The 24,513-nt window shown below is 42.5% G+C and overlaps 1 protein-coding gene across 1 annotated transcript in view; it reads left to right on the forward strand.

Moving 5' to 3' along the window:
* Window positions 1–24,513, forward strand: part of CDH20 (cadherin 20) — a 131,163-nt gene that overhangs the window by 66,638 nt on the left and 40,012 nt on the right. Inside the window, exons 4-8 of the mRNA XM_019521597.1 lie at window positions 4,037–4,331; window positions 6,645–6,764; window positions 10,347–10,514; window positions 12,824–13,011; window positions 23,670–23,923. Of these exons, the coding sequence (XP_019377142.1) occupies window positions 4,037–4,331; window positions 6,645–6,764; window positions 10,347–10,514; window positions 12,824–13,011; window positions 23,670–23,923 (1,025 nt within the window). The remainder of the gene's footprint in view (window positions 1–4,036; window positions 4,332–6,644; window positions 6,765–10,346; window positions 10,515–12,823; window positions 13,012–23,669; window positions 23,924–24,513) is intronic.

The raw sequence follows: 24,513 nt of genomic DNA on the forward strand, positions 1-24,513 counted from the left end.
CACACACACACACACACACACACACACACACACACACACACACACGCGCATACATTTATGCTCTAGACATGTTTTGTCTACAAATAATAGGGTATGTTCTTTTTCAATCATTACTTTCTAGAACTTGTGTTAGTTTTGATTACCAGCCAACCTGCTTGAGTCACAGTGGATGAAAACAGATGTCACCTGACATCAGTTGTGAAGTCATAATCTTTTTATGGCAGCACAAATGCTGAGCAAATAGACATCAGTACCCTTTGTTACACCACATGAAAGCAAAATCTGTGGCGCGACAAAAGGTGGTAATAGATTCTGCCACTTCATTGCAGTGGATGTGTCTACTACCTTCTCTCCTCAGCCTGAACCATGCCCTGGAACAACGGGCAACATGCATTTTGCCCAGTGAAGCAGATCAGCTGTGCCACAACACATCACAGCATGGCTGATCCGCGTCATTCAGTGATGTCCATTTCTAGCCAGTGTTCCTAACACGCTATTATACAGTAAGGCAGAGATCCTTATTCATTGTAAATAGTGTTATTAATAGCCAAAATACTCTCCTCATTTACACCCTGAGTGATTGCTTTGATTTCAAATACAGCCGTAGACCGAGAATGTAATTTAGCAATGAGTTGGGCTCAGTATCTTTCTCTCAGTCCCTTGAACACTTCAGTTTCACTGCTCATTTTAAAATATGCCTTTACTTCTATTTCACCATTTTACCACTTAAGCAGGGCTTTTTTATTAACATACCACAAACATTTCTCCTCCTTCCTTCCTTCCTTTCCTTCTTTCCCCAGTTAGGTGTATCAGCTGGACCTACTCAAGTGGCCATACTCACTGAACCAAATGTCCCTCAAGACACAGTGTATTGGTTCTGGATCAATCCACCATGCTAAAATGCTGTCTTTCTGGAAAAGTCCTGGTTACTAGCTCCTACAATGATGTTCTCTGACTTCTAAGAGTACAGAGCAAATAGTGTTTCCTGAAGATACATCACTTTGTAGTTGAGTGCCTGTGTATGACTTGATATATGTAGCAGTCATCTTGGTTTAACTGCTTTTCTGCTGCCAAATATTACTGGTTTCCTACCTACTTTAAACTGATGCATCTGTGAAGAAATACCAGCCTTCCACTGAAAGGTCAAGGCTCCAAAGAATACTGCCTAAGTTCACAGTAGCCAAAGCAGAGACCTGTAGCAAAGTGATTAAATGAAATATCAATTACCCGACAAGTTAATTGTCACAATCTGTACCTTTGCTTCTTACAGCCATTTTGGAGCCTCATAAAAAGAGGTCTCAGCTGTAACTTTTACATACAGAGTAAGATATAAAGTCTAAATGGGAGTAAACCTAAAATGTGCTTTTAACACTTTTTAAAAGTAACAGAAGGTACATGATTTTAATATATGTTTTTCACAGTGTGATGCAAGGTTGATTATAGAATAAAGCTAGTGGCTCAGTAATGTAATTTCAACATCCTTTAAGGAAATGCTTGTGCTTGCTTAGAACATATAGGTTAGCTGAATACAGATGTGACTGTTGTGTAAAGTATTCCACTTCAGTTGCTGGTAGAAGCAGTGCTAATTCAGAGCCCCAATGTGGTTCTTATCCAGAATAATGTGAAACTTCCATTGGAGTCAATTAGGGTCGGCTCAAAGCTTGTGTAGGTCATATATTGTGCTTTGATGGGATTGTGAACAAAAAAGAATCAGGCGGCCAGATTTGCAGCACTATTTCATAGTTGAAGGTGAAGTGTCTCACTGACTTTCACCTGAGGATGTGGCCCAAAGGAGTTAGATCAGATAAGGTAATTAGATAATTAATCTTTCTTCCTAAAATTACAGTTTGGACTGTCATGAAAGCCAAGGTTGTTCCATATGGTATGTCTCTATTGTATTGTCTAGACTACTTTTAAATGCCTGCAGCTGGGGATCCCACCATTTTTGTAGTGAGAATTCTCCATGACCGAAAAGATGACACCATCAGGATTGTGTTGTGCTTTTCTATCTATGCTTGCCTGCCTGCCTGCCTTCCTTTTTAATTTAATTCTCTTTGACTATAAACAGACATAGCATTTCGCTTGGGAGAAAGCCTTCTGTCTTGGGATCCTGCAGTCTATTATCCTGCTTTATCCTGGGAGCTATGCAATACCATGTTGTGCCTCCAGCTGCTGGATAAGCACAGGATGAGTCAGCATGCGGCTCCCAGGGCAAAGGCAGCAGGGCACAGAGCCCCAGCCCACAGTGGGCAGCCCACCTCTGTCCCTTGCACAAATCTGGGGGGCCACATGCCCCCCATAAGGGTGTGTGCCCCTGGATAAGCCTCCTGCAGCTCTATCCCATGACCTGTCCTGGCCCCAGCCCCAAGGTCCCATTCACCCCAGCCCCTGCCCCTCCCCCTACCCCACTCCCTCCCTCACCATGGGGGCCTCGATCTGGCCCACAACTCCTTCCCTCTCCCCCAACTTATCTGCTGGGTGCTGCTTTACATGCCATGGAGCTACATTCCTGTAGGGTTGTTACCATATTTCCAGTTTCAAAAAAGGGGACACCCTGTGGGGGGGCAGAAATATGATTGGGTGAGGCAGTGACATGCCTGTGCCCTGCCCCTCACTCCCAAGCCACAGCTTTCCCAGATTTGCTGCTGCCCCTCATTCCTGACCCACAGTACCCCACATCCTGCTAAGGCATGCAGGGGTCCTCCCTCCCTGGTCTCCAGACCCCCCTGCAGCAATTCCCCCACTCCCCAGGCTCCAACACCCCCCTCCCCTACACACACACAGCCCTCCACACCTTCACAAATTTCCCCCCAATACACACATATACCACACTGACCCCCAAAACATACAAAGTACCCGCATAATTTTGCATACAGTAATTTTGAGTTTTTCTGCACATAATTTTGAGTTTTTAGCTATGTGAGTAAAATTGCAATTAATTGTGACTAATTTTTTTTATCTTGCCACTAATCGCTATCAAATTTTTAAATCATTTGCCAGCCCTATTATAAACCCATTCTGATGATTACTGTATATAACTTTTTTTTTTACTTTCAAGCGTTTGAGGTTTGATCTTGTGCCACCTCAGTGGGCAGTAAGGCTCCACTCCAGCCAAGCGTTTAAACAGGAGTTTAGCTTTAAATGTATCTGAAGTCCCATTGAAATGATGTGATTTGTTTGATCCTTAACATTCATTCCAGTATTTCTCATGCTTAGCACATGCTCAGTTACCAGAATAATTCTCCTTCCTGTTGTAAAAAAAAAAAAGAATTAGTACTACACTTATGTTTCTTCCTTACTCTGTTACATCCCCAGTTATCCTCGGCTTCCTAAAATTAATTATCTATCAGTCATGCAGTAAGTTCATTTGTTAATTCCCTTTAAAACTTGGGCTGCATATCTTTTGTGTGTGGTGGTTTGTGTATGTATTCAGCTGCTTAGCTTACATTTTTATTTGTCCGACAACTTTTCTTCTATTTTCTTATCAGAAATGATTTTTAAGGGAGTTTTGCAACACAGCAATTATTGAGTTCTGTTACTTCTTTGCTCCCTAGTGTCCTTATTTTATTTTCTCTTTAGTCCGTATTCTTTGGTCTATGATATACATAGTCATATTTTATGAGCAGCAGCCTTGCCCCTCTTGAGTCACTCGGCAAGTATAAAGTCATTATGCAGTCGATAGAAAGACTCCCGTAGACTTCAAGGAGCTTTGAATCAGGCCAAGCAAGTGTTCTTCTTTGGTTGTCTGAATCTGCTCCTTTTAGCAGAGTGCAGTTTTGGGGGATGACTGATGTAGCATTTAACCTCAACATTGCATCTTGGTTACATGAACTTTTACTGAATATTTGCATAAGTTTCTAGAACCAGATAACTTTTACCGAATATTTGTATCTGTCAACGCAAAAGAAATGCTTCTACAGCCAGCTATTGAATCTTAATAGTGGGACCAAAGTGTTCTGAAAAGTAATTGGCAATATGTCTTTCACTGCAGGCACTCCATGCTCATCGTCTAATTGGTTCCCATTAATTTTTGCAGCTTCATTCTGATATGGACAGAGGGGATGGATCAATCAAATACATTCTTTCAGGAGAAGGAGCTGGCATTGTATTTACAATTGATGATACGACTGGGGACATTCATGCCATTCAGAGACTGGACCGAGAAGAAAGATCCCAGTATACACTGAGGGCACAGGCCCTGGACAGACGGACAGGCAGGCCAATGGAACCAGAGTCAGAGTTCATTATCAAAATCCAAGATATCAATGACAATGAACCTAAATTTCTGGATGGACCTTATGTAGCTTCTGTTCCAGAAATGTCACCAGTGGGTAAGGTGGATTTAAGAACATAATTTTCCAAATGATCTAATTATACCCAAACCAGCCAGTGCCTCACAGACTCTACCTTGGCCTTTCAGTGTTACAGGAGAGCAATGCAACAATGTTGGAGAGCTTCCCTAAAACAGCCTTGGCTACTATAAAGCAAGTGTATTGGCCCTGCTCAGGCAAGAGGTCACGTTATAATGAACAGGGGTGGGGGGGAAGGGGAAGCAGGGGAAAGAGCACACAGGAGGTAAGAAAGGGCTTGAATGCCCTGTGGTCTGACAACATGCAGGTGTGTAATAGCCTCTTTGGTATCCCTTACTAGCAAGCAAAAATTATAGCTGCTCTGAGTGCCTGACAAGCAGCATCTAGCTGCCCCTAGATTTGTTTTTTTTGGGGGGGGAAGCTTTAAGCCACCTTTGATACTGCGTCCCAACTCCAACCCTATCTGGGTTTCTGCTGAACATAGTTCAGGTAGGTCTGTAAGTATTTTGTGATGTATAAAAAAGTTGAAAATTAGAAGATACTAAGGCTTTTTTGCAGTGCAGCAGAATACAAATAGCTGCCTTCCTAGGATCTGAGGGGTTCAAAAAACCAACTCTCCCTAGAAATTGTCTACTAAATGAACAATACTGTCTTTTTTTGTTGTTCTAGTTTTCTCCTATTGCATTTCCATTTCTTTGGAGATAATAATTGCTTTCTGGTGACATATTGATAAATATATAGTGCTACTTAAATCATATAGAATGAATATACAGCCAAGTTTCCACTTCACATTAGTAACTTAGACATAAAGCTAGAGGTGAACTTGAGCCATAAAAGTTACACCAAGGTCTAAAGTTTTCTGGATTTCATGCGTGGTTAGGTCTAGGATTAGTTTTCCAACCCTTATAAAATAACATGAGAGAAGTTGTTTTTCATCATGGAATATTAGATAGAGGGATAGATGGATTCATAAGGTACTATCTCTAGATAAAAGGGGAGACACCGGAAAAAATATATTGGAAGTAATTATATTCCACCATATCAAAGTTCTTAGAAGATTAGATAGCCTACAGAGCTACAGTTAACTTGAGAGATAAGGTCCCTTGAAAATCAATGAATAGAAAAGATATCTCTATTTATTTAGGTACCAACAAATGCTTCAGAAGGACAATCTCTAGATATTTACAGTCCTTTAAATGCATGAACAAAACCATACTGAAATACTGTTTTACTGAGTAGGTCATTGCTTAGCCATGCAGGTGTGGTGTAGTTTAAACTTCATGTGAGTTTATATTTTATTTAGCAAGCCAGAGTTTTCAGATATCTTCATAGTCTAAGCCCTAGTTTACCAGAGAGATCACCTCATAGACACACAGGGGTGGATCTAGCAGTGTGCAGCAATGAGGCCGCAATAAGCTTTGGTTGTGTGGCATATACGCAGTGAGCTCTCTGCGCAAAACAATGTGTCAGCACAGCTCCTACCAGAGCCATACAAGTGCCCTGAGCTCTCAGATCACCAGCTGACTGGCATGTGCGCAGGGATCTCCAGCTTTCACACAGCTCCAGAGTCCAGGAGATGAGTGCCACTGGCACTCATCCCCTCTTTTGCCCTGCTGCTGAATTCAGCTCAGCTCAGTGCACATCCAACACAGTTAAAGGGGATCCGGCTGCATTCCTCCTTGCTGCAATCTGGATTTGCCCATGTAACCGCAGTAGCATGACTGAAAGAAGGGGAGGAGGGGAAACCAACAAAGGCAACAGCCCCAGATGCCACCTTTGTGGGGAGGGTTGCAAAAATAGCTGCTACTGCAACTGGTGCCTAGCTCTGCCACTGCTGTGCTGTGCCATCAACAGCACAGAAGCTGGCATTGCCTCACTGCCCAGGGCACAGAGCTGCCCTGTTGTGCCTCTCCATAGATGCATTTCACTCACAGGTTATAAGCACTATTTTTTTTTACATAGAGAAGTCATAATAGTATACTACAGAGTGCTTTTTTGCTCTTTTTAATATTACTTAGTAGCCAGAAATAAGGAAAAGAAGTGAGCACCCTAAACCAGCCAGTTCTCTGCAAACCACAAGCTCCAAAGGTCACAGTTACAGAACTGCTAGTTTAAGGGTTTTCTATCTTTTCAGTGATAAATGGTGGATTTATATGTATTAACTCTCATCAGTTCTGATGAGGTATGCATACTAGTCTCATGCACATGAAAAAATATTCCTAGATGAAGTCCAGTATGATAGAATGTTTCTTAAGCATTAAACCTGGGTAGAACCATATCTATTTTCCCCTGACCTATACATTTAACTGGGTTCTCCCTTTTTTTTTTCCTCAGGTACCTCTGTTATTCAGGTGACAGCAACAGATGCTGATGATCCAACATATGGGAACAGTGCCAGAGTAGTCTACAGTATTCTCCAGGGCCAACCATATTTCTCTGTGGACTCCAGGACAGGTATTTGATTTCAATAGGAAATCAGCCAGAAAATCTGATTTATCTCACCTACTTTCATTTACTGTTCACTATTGGCCCCATTCTTCCTTAAAAGCACATGCAGGTTAGCATGAAACAACACTTAGGGCCCTGCTACACGTTTAAATTAATGCTGGATAGAACTGAGCTATAGAGTTGTCACACATTTTTAAGCACAAACTGGTTGACTCTTTTTATGGCTGGCTAGTCATTTGTATCATGTGATGATTTCTTTGCATGTGTAGCTGGTCTAAATTTATTACATGATTAAACAGTTAATTGTGTAATATATGTAATATCTAGCAGGGATCTTAGCCATATAAGAGCAAAACTTCTGAGGCCCAAGAAGTTTAAAAGAATAAAAATGACAATAGGGTTCTCAAGTCTTGTTTTTATATAAAAAAGCCATGATACAACAGCTTTAGGAGAGATTTCAGGCCATGTTATAGTAGGGCCCTACAGAACAAAAATAAATTCTCAACAGTAACATGCATATGAATTCATCTGGAGCTGGGTGTTTTGGGTACCATTAGTATTTCTTTTAGCCTTTCTTATTTCACTGAAGTCTTCCACAGGTCTAGTTGCTCATGTCTGAGTAAGAAAATCCTATAAGCTAAGTGGGGTAGAAGACTACAAGCAAAAATACAGTCTAGTCTTTTGAAAAGCGTATGTATTAGTAGCCCTACGTTTTCCACAACACTCTCTGTCTCTGAATGCATGCATATTTATATTTATATAATTTCTCTCTCTCTCATCTCTGTTCATACACACGTAAGACATTCTGCGTGGATGCATTTTCCATCCCTCCTGTGATAGCTGTGCCTCTGTGAAGAGAGGAATGAGACATTCATTATGTCAGTATGCATCCGGTGCCTAGTGATTAGGGCACTGAGAAAGTAATCTTGGGTCCTGAGCCGCGCTTACTAGACATTTTCTGGTAGTGTTGAGGTGATGTTATGGCTGTGATGGTCCAGGAGATATGCAAGAGGCGAGCATTCTTGTGGGTGATATCTTTTATTGAACCAAATGCATAGTTGGTATAGACATAGGCAAGCTTTTGGGTATCACAGTATCCTTCCTCAGGCCTTCCTGTATTTTAAACAATGGTTGTTTCATGTAAAACACAAGAAGTCCAGTGAGCAGGGGCCAAAGCCTACCATCTCTCTCTGCTCAGTGTCCTAACCCATAACCTACAGAGTTCTGCTCCCTAACTTGTTCCTTCTGGCCTAATTAATCTCTCGTTCCTTTCTGCACAGTGGCATGACTTCAAAGGTGAGATTGAGAGTGCCTCCCGCATCAGAATAGTCTGTTGCCTGGGCATGAGAACACTCTCGTGGGAGATGAATGATGTAGGTTTGAATCTCCTTAGGCAGAAAAAGGACTTGAGTGCCTGGATAAGTGGGTTAACAATTAAGCTGATGTATAAAGGAGGAAAAAGTTTTCATAGTTTCATAGTGCTTAGGTTCGGAAGGGACCTAAACAGATCATCAGGTCCGACCCCCTACTCTGGGCAGGAATGGGTGTTGGAGTCATATCACCCCAGCCAAATATCTGTCCAGCCTCCTCTTGAAGACCCCCAAGGTAGGAGGGAGCACCACCTCACTTGGGAGCCCATTCCAGAGCCTGGCAGCCCTAACCGTGAAGTAATGTCTCCTGATGTCCAGCCTGAACCTTCTCTCTAACAATTTCATAGATTTCATAGATTTCATAGACATTTGGGATGGAAGGGACCCTGGAGGATCATCGAGTGCAGCCCCCTGCCCAAGGGGCAGGAAGTCATCAGGGATCATAGGATCCCAGCAAGATAAGCATCCAAATGTGTCTTGAAAGCATTCAAAGTGGGCGCTTGAACTGCCTCAGGTCACAGTCTGTTCCAAACCTCAGGGGCTGAGACAGTGAAGAAGGTCTTTCTTAAGTCCAGCCAGAACTGGTCACAGTGGAGTTTGTGACAGTTCAATCTTGTCATCCCTTGGGGGGCTCTGGTGAACAGTCGTTCCCCCAGATCCTGATGAGCACCCCAATAAACTTATAGATGGCCGCCAGATCACCCCTGAGCCTGCGCTTTTCCAGGCTGAATAGCCCCATTGTTCTCAATCTGTCATCATAAGATCTCTTTTCCTGACCTCTGATCATGCACGTGGCTCTCCTCTGCACCCTCTCAAGCTTCTCCACATCCTTTTTGACCATTTGTGACCGTTATTCCTAGTAACCCTGGCTGGTGCCCGGGAGAACAGAGCCTCCCCCAATTCCTGCTGGTACTCCCTGGTGAGTTTGCAAACGGCTACCAGATCCCCTCTCAGCCTTCTCTTGTGAAAGCTGAATAGGTTCAGGCCCATTTAAATTTATGGGAGCTGTGGATCTAAAGCACTTAACTGGAGATGCTCAACATCTTGCAGAATCAGCCTCATAAGGACCACAAGTGACAAGATTAAAATAGTGTGTGTGCCGTGAATTGATCTGCATTGGTCGCTATTTCTTCCTTGTTCTATACGGTGATAATTGCCACTGCAATATCATTTTATTGCTGTTTTATTAAACTCATATATCATGTGACTGCTGAAAATAAACTCTAAGTGTATGTATGCCTTTTGTTTCTCTGCCCTTGTGAGCACATCATGTAGGATGGCAGAATCTTGCAAAGGCAGACAAGTGTATTAAAATAAAAGACAAGAAAAAAGATTTCCTGGTAAATCCTCAAACCAAATAAAAAGAGAAAAAAATGGAAGAGAGTTAGGAGGAGTGTATGAGTGTATGTGTGTGTGTGTTGGCATGTACTGACTTGGGCATGAGAAGCGCTTAAATAAAGAAGAGGTCAGTTATGCTACCAGGATCCGTGAGGCAGGAGACTGAAAGAAAGATAAGGAAGTATTTTCTAAACATCCATAGAGCCTCCTCTTGTAACCAAAAGTAGCAGTCTCCTTTAGTGAGTCAGCAGTGGCAGTAATTGCTTTGGATGGCTCTTTCTAGGCTCTATAAGAGAAGTGTTGCTGCCACCTCATGTTCTTTTCCAGTAATGTTACCAGAGAAGAAAATGGCTTGCTGTGGACAGTAGCAGCATTGCTAGTAGTAGTCCCTGCCCCTGTTGCCAAGTTGCAAATAATAAACCACCATTTTTTCCATTTAAACAAAATGGAGATGAGAGGGCCCACAAATTCTGTTCTCATGCTGAACAATTTGTCTACATGAGAACCCTCAGAAAGTTGAATATGAATTAAATTTTAAATTGGATTAGTTAAGCTGCATTAAACCCCTGTGCAGATAGTCTTATTCAGACTTAAAATAGCTATAATTCACTTTTCCTTGCTTCATCTCCAAAGTAGTTTTCTACTTTGGAAGGGAAATAAGCTAACTAGAAAAAGTGACCACACAAGGCATAATGCAGTTAAAATAATCCACTTCGACTTGAAAACTTTGGTAACCTAAGATAAATTTCTCAGAATGGTTTTGGACTTGTTTACACAGAGAGAATATGAAATAGGTCCACTGACTTTGGTTGATGTGTGATTATAATTTAAATGGAATTTTTTTTGCTTCCTAAGACTTCCTTTCCTCTCAATCTCACAGGCCTAATTAGGACAGCTCTAATGAACATGGACAGAGAAGCAAAAGAATATTATGAAGTGATTATCCAGGCCAAAGACATGGGTGGACAGCTGGGAGGATTGGCTGGGACAACCACAGTCAACATCACCCTCTCTGATGTCAATGACAATCCGCCCAGATTCCTACAGAGTAAGTATCTGCTGCATTAGGACGCTACAGTTGGGGGAAAGAGAGATGATGTATATTTATTCTATTATCTTTCCAAATTGAATTTATCCATAACTAGTGGTAAGCAGAAAGTAAAAAGAATTCCATAGTCAATGAGACTTTAACATTTTTTCCTATCTCAAACAGTGGCAGAAAAGCCAAAATTCCATCAGTTTGTTGGGATCCCATCACACTGGAAAATAAATTCAGATCTGGTTAATCAAAATGTTCATTTTAATTGTGATCTTTAGATATATATATATATTTTATATATATATAAATAAATAAACTAAAATATGAAATGGAAAGTCATTTTGAATTGAAAAAAATTAAAGTTGCATCCAGAAAATATGAAAATGTGACATTTCAATCAGTTTGAAACTTTTCTTTAAATTTTTTTCACATAAGATTTGCCCAAATCAGCCCTTTACAACAAACAATTTGGTTTTGACAAGTCAGTATTTTCCTATAAAAAATGCTGTCAGCAAATTCTTAACCAGGTGTATCCATAGTTAGGAGGACATTTATACCACCAAGCAGGAGGAAAAATAAAAGGTGTTGCTGTTGGCAAACCACTTTGTGCTCCATTTTATCTCTTTTGGTGAAGAAAGCCTGTTATTTGTATTGAGTAGTACAGGATGGATTTGTATGCAGACTATGCTCCAGCAAAAGTTCAACAGAAATCACGTAAATATATTTAAAATGTAACACAAATTCTTCTCACAGTTACTGCAAGGTAAACCCAGAATAGCACTGTTGGTTTCAGAAAAGTTACTTTGCATTTATACCAGTGTAACTGAAAGCAAGATATGGCCCACTTTGTCTACCTCTCCCTTTGTTTTTCCTAATGACTTGACTAAAGACTTAAACCTACCAAAGTTAATAGAAAAATTCCCATTGACTTCAGTGGTCTTTAAGTAATCCCCATGGTTCCTCAGATCAGGGCTGTCCAACTTCTGAGTAATCAAGGGCTACAAGCCAGGGGTTGTATGCTTCCAGGCTACACACTGTATGGGCCGCATGCCCCACTAACCACATGCCATGCACACTAATTGCCGTGGCGTTCCACAGGCACCACCCCCAATTGTACCATAGGTTGCCCCAGTCACCATGCCAGCACCCCTGTGTCCTGCGTGCCACGCCACCTGCCCCGCCTCCTGCTGCACTGCATGGCAGGTGCCTCCTTTCGCTGTCCCATACTAATGCACTGCACCACATCACATGGGTTTCCTGGGTCTCACCAAGCCTCCCGGCCATGGATTCCTTCAGCCCCATGGGCTCCAGTGCCCTGCCCAACCTCCAGGGCCAGAGGCAGGAAGGAAAAGTAGGAGGAAGGAGATGACACCCAGCACCTGAACCAGTAGCTCCGGAGACGCAGGATGCATCCTGTGGGCTGCCAGTTGGACAGCTATTGCCTTAGGTAAATGGACTGAAAACCCAGTTATTTTTAGTGCTGTTAAAATAAATGAGTGAAAATTATCAGGTGTTTTCATACAGTTCAGTCACCAAGAATTGTAAAGGTCCAAGTTCATGCCAAATTCTGCAAGTAGTTTTATCTGAAAGAAAAATGAAAAACAAAAATGTTGACTGGTTTGTTTTATAGAGAAAACTGCAAATATTTGGTATGAGTCAATCTGAAACAAAATATCTTGCAACATAATGGTTCATCCAACAAACTGAAAAAGGAATTATACCCACACTGCTTGTTAACCTCTTTATCTGTTTATTTTTTTCACTTCCTAACTCCTCTCCCTTTGCCAGCCAAACCCTTCTGCAAAACCACCACTACACGTAGTTTCCATGTTCCTTCTTCTCTTTTCCCTTTTAATCATGTCTGACTTAATGCATGGTTTTGATGCTGTTCCTACATTTAAAGCAACGTCAGCTGCAGAGGTCAGTCCTGTAGATTAGAAAAAATGGTACTGGAGAAAACCAGGTCTCAGCAGTGATTCAGAATGAAACTAAATGGAATTATTCAACTGTGAAACTGTTCTTTAGTATAGTTGTTCTTTCTTTCTTCAGGCCCACTGTTAGAGCAGATAAGTTTTCCACTAATTATATTTTCATTTTATTCTGAGTGACCGGTACCCTACTCATTGACAAATCCTAATGCTCTTTGGGTGCCTAAATGGAGATGCCCTTTGGTTTTCCAGCCAGAAAAAAAAGGACTTTTAACTGGAGCCCCCAGAAAACCATTTGGTTTGACAGCTGTGGTCTGCCCTTTGAATTAATGCAGGTTTTGGTTTACTCATGATTCTTTTCCCTCCTTCCTCCTCCACTTGTCATGCCAGAACATTATCAGATGAATGTGTTGGAGTCTGCTCCGGTCAGCTCCATTGTGGGCCGTGTCATTGCTAAGGACCTGGATGAAGGCATTAATGCTGAAATGAAATACAACCTAGTGGATGGAGATGGACTAGATGTCTTTGACGTTAACACTGATCCTAATTACCAAGTTGGCATCATAACTGTGAGAAAGGTAGTAAAATTTTCTTTTTATAGTAATTTATACAACTAGCAGTTCTGGGTATATTTAATGTGTATAATGTCCTGTTACAGCTAATGTAACTTGGATCCCATTACATGACAATACCTGCTTTTCTGCTATAAAACACCATTTCTTTTAACACTCATTGCTAAAATATGAAAAAGGCTGTTTTCTAAAAAACAACATTAAAAAGGGTCATGATATCACATAAACATGTCTGTTCCCACCAAAGAAATGTTCCAATTCACTATTTATTCATTTAAATAACCTTTGTAGCTTAATTACCCTACAACGCAAGTGATTAGATCAATATTTGAATTTGAACTGTATGCATTTTTCAGTGTGATGTCCTACAAACAATAATAAAGCAAGCCCTAGAATTATTTATAAACCAATAAAAAACAGGCAGTTTTTTTAATTGCTGCTTGAAGATCCATAAATGCTAATTAGGCTAGAAAAAGCTGTCTTTAAAATGGCAGCTGTGAAACTGCTTCTATTTTTTTTTTCCTGCAGGCTACACAGAAAAGAATGGAGTAGTTGCTCAGACTATCTGCTATAGGATTATTCTTAAATATTACATAAATGATGGAAAGTTAAATTTTCTTTCTATGCTATGACACTGTTATCACACCTTTTTCTAGGCATATCTACTGTCAAAGATCAAGTCAATGGCTTTCCTGACCCTAGCAGGCCATTGGGATAGTGTGGTTAAAGCACACTAATTTCTGTAGCCAAAAGAATGCAAGAGATCATCATATCCAGCTGTCTTTAACTCCCCAGCTAGATAGAGCAGGGGTTCATTTTAGGTTCTGTGTAATTTTAGCATGGACCAGAGTCTGCTTCCAGACCTATGTTTCTTTTTAAGTTTGTTCATCTCTGTCCAGCCAAGTGCTTGAGCATTTGCTTACATTTCCTATAGATTAAGCATGTGCCAAAGTGCTTTGCTGAAAAGGATATTCAGTTAAGACTTCATTGCATGTCTCTTGCTCTTTCTTTGAATAAAAGGGAAAGTTTTCATTGGATTTAATATTTGGGAGGCTTGCCTCTGGATATTTGAAATATGTTTTTATTAGATTATAGCATATGTGAGTTTGCAATACTTAAAAATGATTAAAGTGGAGCATACCAACAGAGTATGTTACAGCTAATTTTCGGTCACCATGAGTTTATGTTTGTATAATTCTGTGTATGCCTATGGCACTTTGTAAGATGATTTTTATTATTATTTTCCTTCTACCACCTGGGATCTTGGAAGGAACACAATCATTAAGAGACCGGCAAGTTTAGAATGTTTTCACCTGCGCAGATATTTTAGAAGTGCCCCTCAATTGTTGCTTTCTGAAAGACCCATATCCTTACCAGATTCCAATAAAGGTAGTGGAACATAATACTTACATAATACCCACAGTTGGTATTAAACTTATGCTTCCAATGCCCCAGATCTTCTTCAGTTCTTGCCCTGATGGTATTTGCGATCCTTTTATTGCATTTTCAAATTAAGAATATCCTACAGTAACAAAGATGAATACACAATGAAGCACTGTTTACCCTCTTCCCACCTCCAAATCTGGCCTTCTATCATATACTAGGGGTGTGCAAATTGGGCTATATTCAGTTAGGATTCAGATTTGGCCTGAATCAGAGACAGTGATTTGATTCATTGATTTGGATCACTGTCCCAGTTCAATTTGGCCAAATCTGAATCTGAAGATTTGATGCTGATTTGGAGAATCAGCGATTTGGCCATAGACACAGCTTTAAATGTTTTTTCTATATGCCTCGAGGTACCAGGCACAACTCATGAATGCTGCAATGGTGGGCTGGATGGAGCGTCCCACAGAAGCATGGGGGGGCCCCCATGTGCTTGGCGGCAAACCAAGTACTTCTGGTCCACTTCTGGGTCCACTGCTGAGCATGCGGGGACCCCCCTGAGCCCCCCCCAGTTTGGCAATTGGCCATGGGGAGACCCTGGGTGCCCCCTCAGACCCAGGAAGCACCAGTCACCAAACCAGGGGGGTGCAGGGGGGTCCCCCATGCACTCCCTGGCAGACCCAGAAGTGGACCGGAGGTCCACTTCTGGGTCTGCTACTGAGCAGGCTGGGGACCACCCCCCCGCCCCTCAGTCCTGTGGGACGCTGCATCTGCCCCACCATCTCAGCATTTATGAGCACCTGGTACCTTAAGGTATGTAAAAAAAACATTTGAAGCTGTGTCTATGTCCAAATTGTCAAATCTTTCCGAATCTGTCCAGATCAATTCGGAGGGTTCCAATTCAACTCAGAGAGATTAAAGAGTCTCCTGATTAGATTTGGATTTGGCCACTGAATTGGGCCGAATCTCCACTGAATTGAATCAGCAACTGAAGCTTCACACAGCCCTATCATATACTTCAGAAACAGTACTTGAGGGAAAAACAACATATTTTATTCTGTTTTTTTCCACACACATTAACACATACTACATGATAATTTTTATAGCCTGTGGTTTCAGCCCCTATTTTCCTACCTGAAGCCCCCACTTTTTGCAGATAATCCAGGGCACAATACTGGCATTTACATTATGCCATATCTTATGACAAGAGAGCCTAGCAGCCAGGGTTTGCAACTGACCAGAAATTTATGGACAGTTCTTATAAAAGAGGACTTAAAATGCTTGTCAACAAAGTCTATTAAAAAAGGAGTTGACTGTAAAAAGCTAAGAAATAGTGAGCTTGATTGAGGGTACATTGTCAGAATGACGCTTGATGCAACTGTTAGACAGACAGAGCAGAGAAGTAACACCTTGTATTTGAGCAGGAATACAGCCTAGCACCCTGCAGAGAGCTCTCCACTAGGGCTTTGCAGTCCATAGGAACCTCCTTAGCTCTGCTTCCCTGCTGCCACTGAGTCCCATCACCTGCCTGTAATGGGCAGAGCTATGGGGCTGGGACTGGGGAGAGGGGGTGGGTGGGTGTCCATGCCTGAAAAAAGGGAGCAGGGCCATCAGAGGTAATGTTGGAGGTGGACTGGGATGGGGGCAGCACCATGTGGGGTGCTGTCATGGGTACCAAGATTTGGGGGTAAGGGACCCCTAGGATGGGGGTAGCATGGTGTAAAGCCATCACTGAAGTCAAGTGAGACTGTGTTAAATGTTGGTGTTAAACTCCTAAATTTGAATCTAACTGTTACTGACCTCCAAGGTTACATTTGTGTCATGTAAAACATATGTCAGTAAAAAAAGCTTAGTTTTCAGTAAAAAGTTTTCAGATTGTCAGTTAAAAAAAAATCTTGGGTTGGCAACCCTGCTAGCAGCCTGTAAGACTAGTGTGGTTAAAACACCACAGATTCATTTGCCAATGGCACATAAGAGTGATGTGGCTACCAGCATATCTAGCTGCCTGAATGACTAGATATTCATTTATAGCTGAGCTGAGTGGTAGCAGTGCCTGGCCCAAATCTGAAGTAGAGTTCAAACTAATCCCTTTGGAGCTATAGTGAGATGCCTTAACTATTTATCTACTGCACTTCTGGCCGGATTGACATATCTGCTTATTATATGACTGACTGATATTCTCTGAGGCCTGGACATCCTGCATTTTGGACTTTCATCTTTCTTGTCATCTATATTGGCTTTAACACAAATTGTATAAGAAGCTTTTCCCTTGGTGACCATTGTTGTGCTCCCAGTTTTTCTTTTTAATCCTCCTTTTGAGAAGCCATTTATAATTTGCCACTTTCTTTTCATGAGTTTTCTTATAAGACTCCCCATGGAGACCCCGATGCAGCTGCGCTGTGATAGTGCAAGGCTGGGGTTTCCATGGAGACCAGCCTCAGCTATGCTGGTAGGGTGCTGGTAGGGCAGGGCAGGGCAGGGGCTGCTCCGGGTACCTCTGGGATCTTGCAGTGGGAGCAGCTTGGTTGGGGCCAGGACAGAGCTGCGATCTGCAACCTGCACACTCCAGGCAGGGGAGCAGATCGTGGCTCTGCCCTGGCTCAGGACCACATTGTCACCACTGCAAAGAGTCAGAGAAGAGCTGTGAACTGGTCCCAGATGGGGGCAGGGGCTGCTGGAAAATGGAGTCTACTGCCGGCTAGATCCAGACCACAGGCCAGACTTTGCCTGCCCCTGCTCTAGTGGCAAGTCATACCTGTGCAGATCAGGGCCAGTCAGAGAAGTTTTCTTAGCTTTACGTGTGACTGTTCCACTAAACTGAACAACACTAAGCTGATTAACATTTGTTCTGCTTACAATGTCAGGTCTGACAAGGCCCTAAGCCACTTAAAAGGTGTTAACGTGCAATCTGTCCTGAGGTTAAGAGCTCCAGGAGCGGCCTAAACCTACCATGTAATAAGGCGGTATGTCTGTACAATATTGGGATAAAGTGCTGTGACAGTTCATAACATCTATTTGCCCAGTGTACTATTGCAGTAGAATACCATATCATATGTATTGTTTTTGTTTACAAGCTTTAGTCGCTCCACTCCAGATAGTGAAACTGTTCTCATAGAGATCAGAATTCCAGAAGTGTTAAACCCTATGGGTTTTGCTTCTGCCCAAGATAAAGCTAGGAAATTTGCATCCAGAATGAAATGTGCACTTTTGTTTTAGATCCACCCTACAAAAAAGGATGTCTACAATCTCTACTAAGAAAGAAATGCTTAGGTGTGAAAATGAAAACCCCATCCATTCTGAAAACAAGACCAAGTCTTTTTTAAATTTTAAACTTCTGCCTTTTTCTGTTTTCTCCAAAAGATAGATTTCTGAAAGAAAATCTTGATTGATAATGCTGCTCAGATAGCTGAAAGCAAAACCAAACCTAGAAAATTGGAGTTATCAATTATAGCTGAAGCTAAAACCAGCATTTTTAGAGTTTGCTTATCTCCAGATACAACCCTGCAAGAATTATGATCACCTTCTTCAAGGTGCCTTTCAAAACCCCGTGTCAGTTGCTATAAGTAGAGCCCCACTCTTGCCCCTACTTTTGCTTTGCTACTTACACAGAGGGCTACAATTTCTCCATTCAGAAAGTAGGAACTGTTCTTGCATTTGCTGAAGAGGTAGTAAAGTGTTCCTGGTTCTCTCTTCATCACAGCAGCTCCTGATGATTCATCCACACTATACCTCTCTGTGGAGCACAGTAGGCAGCTGGAAGGAGGATGAAGGCTACAGTCATAATTTGCTGCCTCAGAAATTTCTCACTAGCATATTTCACATCAAAGAGAAGACTGAGGGCACATCAAAGAGGCAATGCATTTTGTAGCTAGAAAAGCATATCCTGATTGAGTGTTGAGAAGAGGTTTAAACTGAGTGGATGGGAAATGTGAGGAAAGGAGGAGGTGCCGCAGATTTGTAGAAGAAAGGAGTGAGAAGGAGTGAAGTCACAGGAAATATTAAGGGAATCCAGCCATAAGCTCAGAGCAAAATCCAGATATATGACTTCATGAGACAAAACTGTTGAGATTGCACAATTCTGGTATTTATGGAGAAAGAAGATAAGTTCATTCAAATTGACTTATTTTGTTTTTGCTTTTGTTTTGTTTTTTTTACCTTAAGCACTTTAAATGTTTGGCCTTTCAGGATATATTTGTTTTTATAGCTATTAAGTATTTCCATGTGTTTTACTGTTCTTTTTTTTATAACTTGGCTTTTTAGGATAAGTGCAGTGTGTTTAGCTCAAGTTTATTTACATAAATTTCTAGGAGATATAACCGTGTCTTTCCTCCCTATGTATTTAGATGGCTTCAGGTTAAGCACTCTTTACCAGATGTATAATAATTGTTGTTTGCTCATGTAAATACATTTACCTGCTTTTTTTACAATGAATGGCAAGTAACTGCTAGAGAGATAGTTAGTCATGTTTGTCTGAAATCAGGCAGAAGGCAGGGTAATTTTGCACCTTATAGATTAACTAAATCAGGGTGTATCTACACAAGACACTTACTGTTCAGTTGACTAATTAACTGTGCAGTAAACATCTTAGCGTCTATACATGTGCCCCTATTAGGGCCACACAAAACTAATAAATTCCACAACAGGGTAACATTTGTCAATACAAGAACTATCCAGCTGTAGTTTTTTCTTGCACACCAGTGTATGTGTAGATGCTGATCCAGCTGGCTAGGGCACAAAGGTGCTTCAGTGTGGGGCTTCCTGCCAGATACCCCACACTGAAACACCCTCATGCCCCAGCCAGCCCCTCCACAGCACATCAAGCCTGGTTGGAGCAGCCCTGAGTTGGCAGGCTTACCCCCCTGAGTCTCCTGCCAGCCAGGGATGCTCCAGTCTGGCTCAATGTGCTGCGGTCTGGGTGCACATGTAACCAGCACACCCAGGAGCTTCCCAGGACCACATTGGTAAAGGAGAAAAGCAAATGGGTTATGATTGACTAAGGTGCACTGCATTTCAGTAGGAAGGAAATGGAACATGGTAGCAGTAATGGAGACAGTAGGCTAGAGCTGGCTTAGGTGTGTTTATAAATAGTATTTGTTAGTGCAAACACAATAGGTTTTCAACACTTCTGGAGCTAAGTCTACAGCCTTTTAATCCAAAAGTCATCTAGAGAAAACCTTTGCCCCAAGAACACTCAACCTACATTTTTGATCAATTATTGCCCTGTACTCCCTCTGACTACCTTGCTAGTACATAGCTGGAAGCAGCAAATGTATAGCACCTCATATCTCTTCCACCTGAAGTCCTCCAAGCACTTAAAAACTTCACCATGTCTAAATTTAAAGCTCTTACTCCTCCTGATCTGGAAGGTGGAGCCCTACCTCCAACTTCACTTGTTGGCCAAGCAGCTACCCCATGCTGGCTCAGGGTGCCCTGCCGTCCAAACCCAATAAGCATCTAATATCATCTTTTTATTATTACTCCTCCAAACAGAAAAGAATGACAAAGATTGAGGGGAAATAGTGCACCAAGAACAGGAAAATTACTATGACACTGTACAAGGTTGAGGGTATGATCTTACAGTGTACCCTGTATTCCATGATGACTGCCCCTATGTATGTTTCTACCCAACAATGTGGGGTAACTTACCCTACATTCTTTGGGGAGTTGTAGGACTGTGCAAAGCTTCGGTTCCTGATTCGATTTGGCAGAGATTCAGCCCAATTCGGTGGCCGAATCTCCAAATCTGAATCAAACCACAGGACCCTTTAATCTCTCTGAATTAAATTGGAACCCTCCAAATCGATTCAGAGAGATTTGGAAAGATGCGGCGATTCGGACATAGAGACAGCTTTAAATGTTTTTTCTACATACCTCTAGGTAGCAGGCGGCTCGTGAATGCTGTGATGCTGGGATGGATGGAGTGTCCACAGGAGCATGGGGGGCTCCCCAGCATGCTTGGCAGCAGACCCGGAAGTGAACCAGAAGCATTTCTGGACCACTTCCAGGTCTGCTAGGGAGCATGCTGGGGGCGCCCCCCCTGTGCTCCCCTGGTTCGGTGACTGGTGCCTCTTGGGTCTGGGGGGGAGGGTGCCCGGGGGAGGTACCCAGGGTCCCCCTGTGGCCAATTGCCAAGATGGGATGGGTGCAGGGGGGGCCCCAGCACACTCCCTGGCAGACCAAGAAGTGGACCAGAAGTATTTCCCGTCCACTTCTGGGTTCGCAGCCAAGCATGTAGAGGCCCCCCTGTGCTCCTGTGGGACACCCCATCCACCCCAGCATTGCAGCGTTCGCAAGCCATGCCTGGTATCTCAGGGTATGTAGAAAAAACATTTCAAGCTGCATCTATGTCCAAATCGCTGATTCTTCAGATCTGGATTTGGCTGAATTGAATTGGGAACAGTGATCCAAATTGAATAGGGCCCATTTTGCACACCCCTAAGAGTTAGGTATCTCACATTTTCCACAGAGTAAGAACATGTACATAGGCATTTTACCGTAAAGCAGTTGATATGTTATAACATTCCAAAGGTAAGGTAGATGTGCACTTTTATAAAGAAGCTAAATAAGATAGAGAGAGAGAGAGAGAGAGAGAGAGAGATCACAAGCTTTTGTAGGCTGAAGCTTATTTCAGATGCTGTAAAAGGACCTGTAGAAAGCAGAGTATAAGAAGGACAGAGAAATTAGAATACAAAGACATGGTGGGGAGGAGACAGGGATAGGGGAGAAAGGGGTGGGGGCACTAGTAAGAGACAAGCAAACAAAAATTAAAACCACAGGAAAAAAAGGGTCACAAAAATGAATCCAGGTAATGAAGAATCCATAGTCCATGTTTAAACCATACTTTAACCATACTTAATACAATCCAGTTTGTGGGTGATTTTTTGTTCCACAATTTCCCATTCAAGCTGGTTTTAAATTTTTTTGCCTAAGAACAGTAATCCCAATATCACAGTAGCTTTTCTTGAAGCATGAGTGACTGGTGCCTCCTGAATCTGGGGGGGCACCTGCAGAAGCCGCCGAAGGTGGTGGCCCTGTCGGGGGGGCACCAGCCCTACCGACAGCATCAGTGTCGGCCCCATTGGGGGGGGCACGTGCACCCCCGTGCACCCCCTCCCAGTTGCCTATGTCTTGAAGCAATTTGATTATGTGCTTGTATCCTGAATAAATTCAACACCTATACAAGATAGCTTCCTAGATCTAAGGCATGCGAAAAACAGAAGCACGGGAAAATCCATAAGATTTTTAAAGCATTTCTTATAACAAAAGGGAATATGCCTAGCATGTTATATGGGTCTGAGAATGGAGCACTTTCCGATTTCACATAAAAGCTGTTTGGCTTAGGATCTGTGCCGCTTAAGGGGATTCTACTGTACTGATTTTCACCATGGAAACTTCTCAGATTTTAAAAGTAAAGAGCTTGTGAATGTTTAGATATTGCAACTGTAAGACATAAAATATTCAGAAGGATATCCATCCTCATATAACCTTGCAGTCGCCACTGCATCCACTGTGTTTATGAATAGAACCTGATTTAGTGAAATATTCTTAACTGCTTCATTGGAATATATGACTAGAAATCTGTCAAGGCAAGTTCCCTAAATTCACAATCAATCATTTTCCAAGGAATCTCAATAATTGCTACTTCAAACCCTCTCATGCAATTACTATGCACAATACCAAAAACACTAAGAACTCACTATACTATGCAGTAGGTGAAGCAGGGGAGATAAGGGCACTGCTATTGCCTTGCCAGTGTGATGCCAAGACAGATCTCCCCTGTTGTCAGGGGAAAGGGGGGTTAGCTATCTTTTATATTTTATTTGTAAAATGCAGTTCCGGCCACCTCCAATCTGTTTGTGGGTTGATCCATATTCATCAAATAGTTTCATCTGAAAAAAACCCAACAAAAAAACAGCTGTGGGACTCAGTTCACAAACACTTCTGGAAAAAGAGGAGGTGCTCTCCTCTTAGCCTGGTCACCCATATGTGGAATACCAATGTTCAATTTTTGTTTCTGAATTGAGCCCAGATCTTCTCACTGCCCAAGAAAGTGCTCTATCCATAGTGGTTGGCAATCTTTTTTGGCCAGAGTGCTGAAAAAACCACAATGTCTACCTTGAAAGGTACTGGAGTGCCGACATGCTGGAGCCTGAAGCAGCTGTTTGCAGCCTCCCAGCTGCAGCTGGCCCACAGAGCCCAGTCTGCTTGCAACAGGGCCTGCAGCCTCCCAGCCACCTGCTGGGAACAGCCTGGGCTCCCTGTCTGGCAGCAGCTGCTTAGAGTCCGGGCTGGTGGTGGTGTGCTGAGCAAAATGGCCTTGTGTGCCATGCTCGGCACGCGTGCCAGGGCTTGCTGACCCTTGCACTAAGCTATATGGTGTTCTGGGCTAGGTTGTTTTCAATCTCTCTTGCTGATGCCATTTTACTTGGATAAATAAACATTTATTGGGGCAGGGCCTAGGACCCAAGCAAGTACCCTAAACATCAGGCTGGAGAGGCCTTCCTCTCTCTCTCTCAATGAATATTTCAGTAATGTATACAAAATGGAATAGCTTTAACACATTGGACTGAAAGAGATTTACCTCAAAATGCCCTGGAGTTGAGCCACTCTCCTGATAGGTGAGAGACCTACGTTCACATCCACTTCTGGCCTAGAAGAAGGATTTTAATCAATAGTTTGGTGGGGCAGCTGGGTTCCAGTCCTTGCTCCAGTGAATGTTTAGTTCTTTATACAACGTGAAACAACATCAACAGGATAGGCTGACATTGGCACGGGAGCCAGTCAGGGAGAGAAGGAGATCAAATCTCATTCTCCCACATCCCAGGTAAGAAACCTCAGTCACTCTAGCACCTCATTTCATTTGTTTTTTCTCACAAGTGCATAACAGGACTCGATGATCTTCCAAGGTCCATTCCAGCCCTAATGTCTATGAAATCTATGAAAATTTTGCATTTGGATTCAAACTAAATATTTTGTGTTTAATGATTTGACTGTAATCCAAAAATGAATTCTCAAGCCATTTTTCCATTCAGCTGCCGAACCAAAAAAATTCATTATTCAAAGAACCTTCCTCCTAATACAGCTGCTATTTTAGTTCTTGTCTCCATCTAAAAATAATTGTCCCCGATATCTGACATAAAGCCTCAGAATGTGATGGAGCACTGAAAAAAGAAGATTGCATAATGATTTATTTTATAGGGAGAAATACTTTATTTCAGAGAAGCAGAGGGAGGTGTTCTAATGAAGTGTGTTCAACCTGTCTTACTTTCTTCCTTTAGCCCTTAAGTTTTGAGAGCAAGAAAAGCTATACTTTAAAAGTTGAAGGTGCCAACCCCCACCTGGAAATGCGTTTCCTGAATCTGGGTCCTTTCCGGGACACTACAACTGTACACATCAGTGTGGAGGATGTGGATGAGCCGCCTGTGTTTGAACCCAGCTTTTATTTTGTGGAAGTGCCTGAAGATGTAGAGATTGGAACCACCATACAAATCATTTCTGCCAAGGACCCTGATGTGACCAACAACTCAATCAGGTTTTTCCATTAGTTTTGTCCTTTTTGCGTAATTCAGAGGTCTTTCTACTATGCTTGGTAGGGAAAATCCTCAGCTAAAGGAAACCGAAGACCCTGGTAATTCCACTGAGAATCTGCTGCAGTATTGTGCTGTGAATAATCACCTCTCTCCTCTTCTCTTTCTTCTGTTCTGTTTCAGCGCACATCCTAAGCTGCTGCAAGTTACCTTGAAACCATTCTAAATCTGTGGAATGCTAGGCAGTGTTAAAGTTAGAGCAGTTTCAGAGCAGTCGCTGGGTAAGGCTTAATGCCATCGCTGACCTGCACAACTGTGACTTGCCACTAGAGTGCCTGCAAGCAGGGGTGTGGGGCCAGAAGACAGAACTTTACTCCTCCTTTGGGAGTGGAGTCTTGGGGGTTAAGTGCAAAGACAGCATGGACCCCAGGGAAGCATCCCTCCCTGGGCTCCATGCTCTTACCATGTGCAGCGCTAGGCAGCCCTTTCCTTGCCCCCCACCTCCCACAATCCCAGGAAGTCGGAGGCTGGGGAGGGAAGCCACATACTCCCCCTAAAATCCTCCTGATTAGGGGAGAGCAGCCCAGATATGGAG

This window comes from Gavialis gangeticus, unplaced genomic scaffold, assembly GCF_001723915.1.
Source record: "Gavialis gangeticus isolate Ggan-Ray unplaced genomic scaffold, GavGan_comp1, whole genome shotgun sequence".
Lineage (NCBI taxonomy): Eukaryota > Metazoa > Chordata > Crocodylia > Gavialidae > Gavialis > Gavialis gangeticus.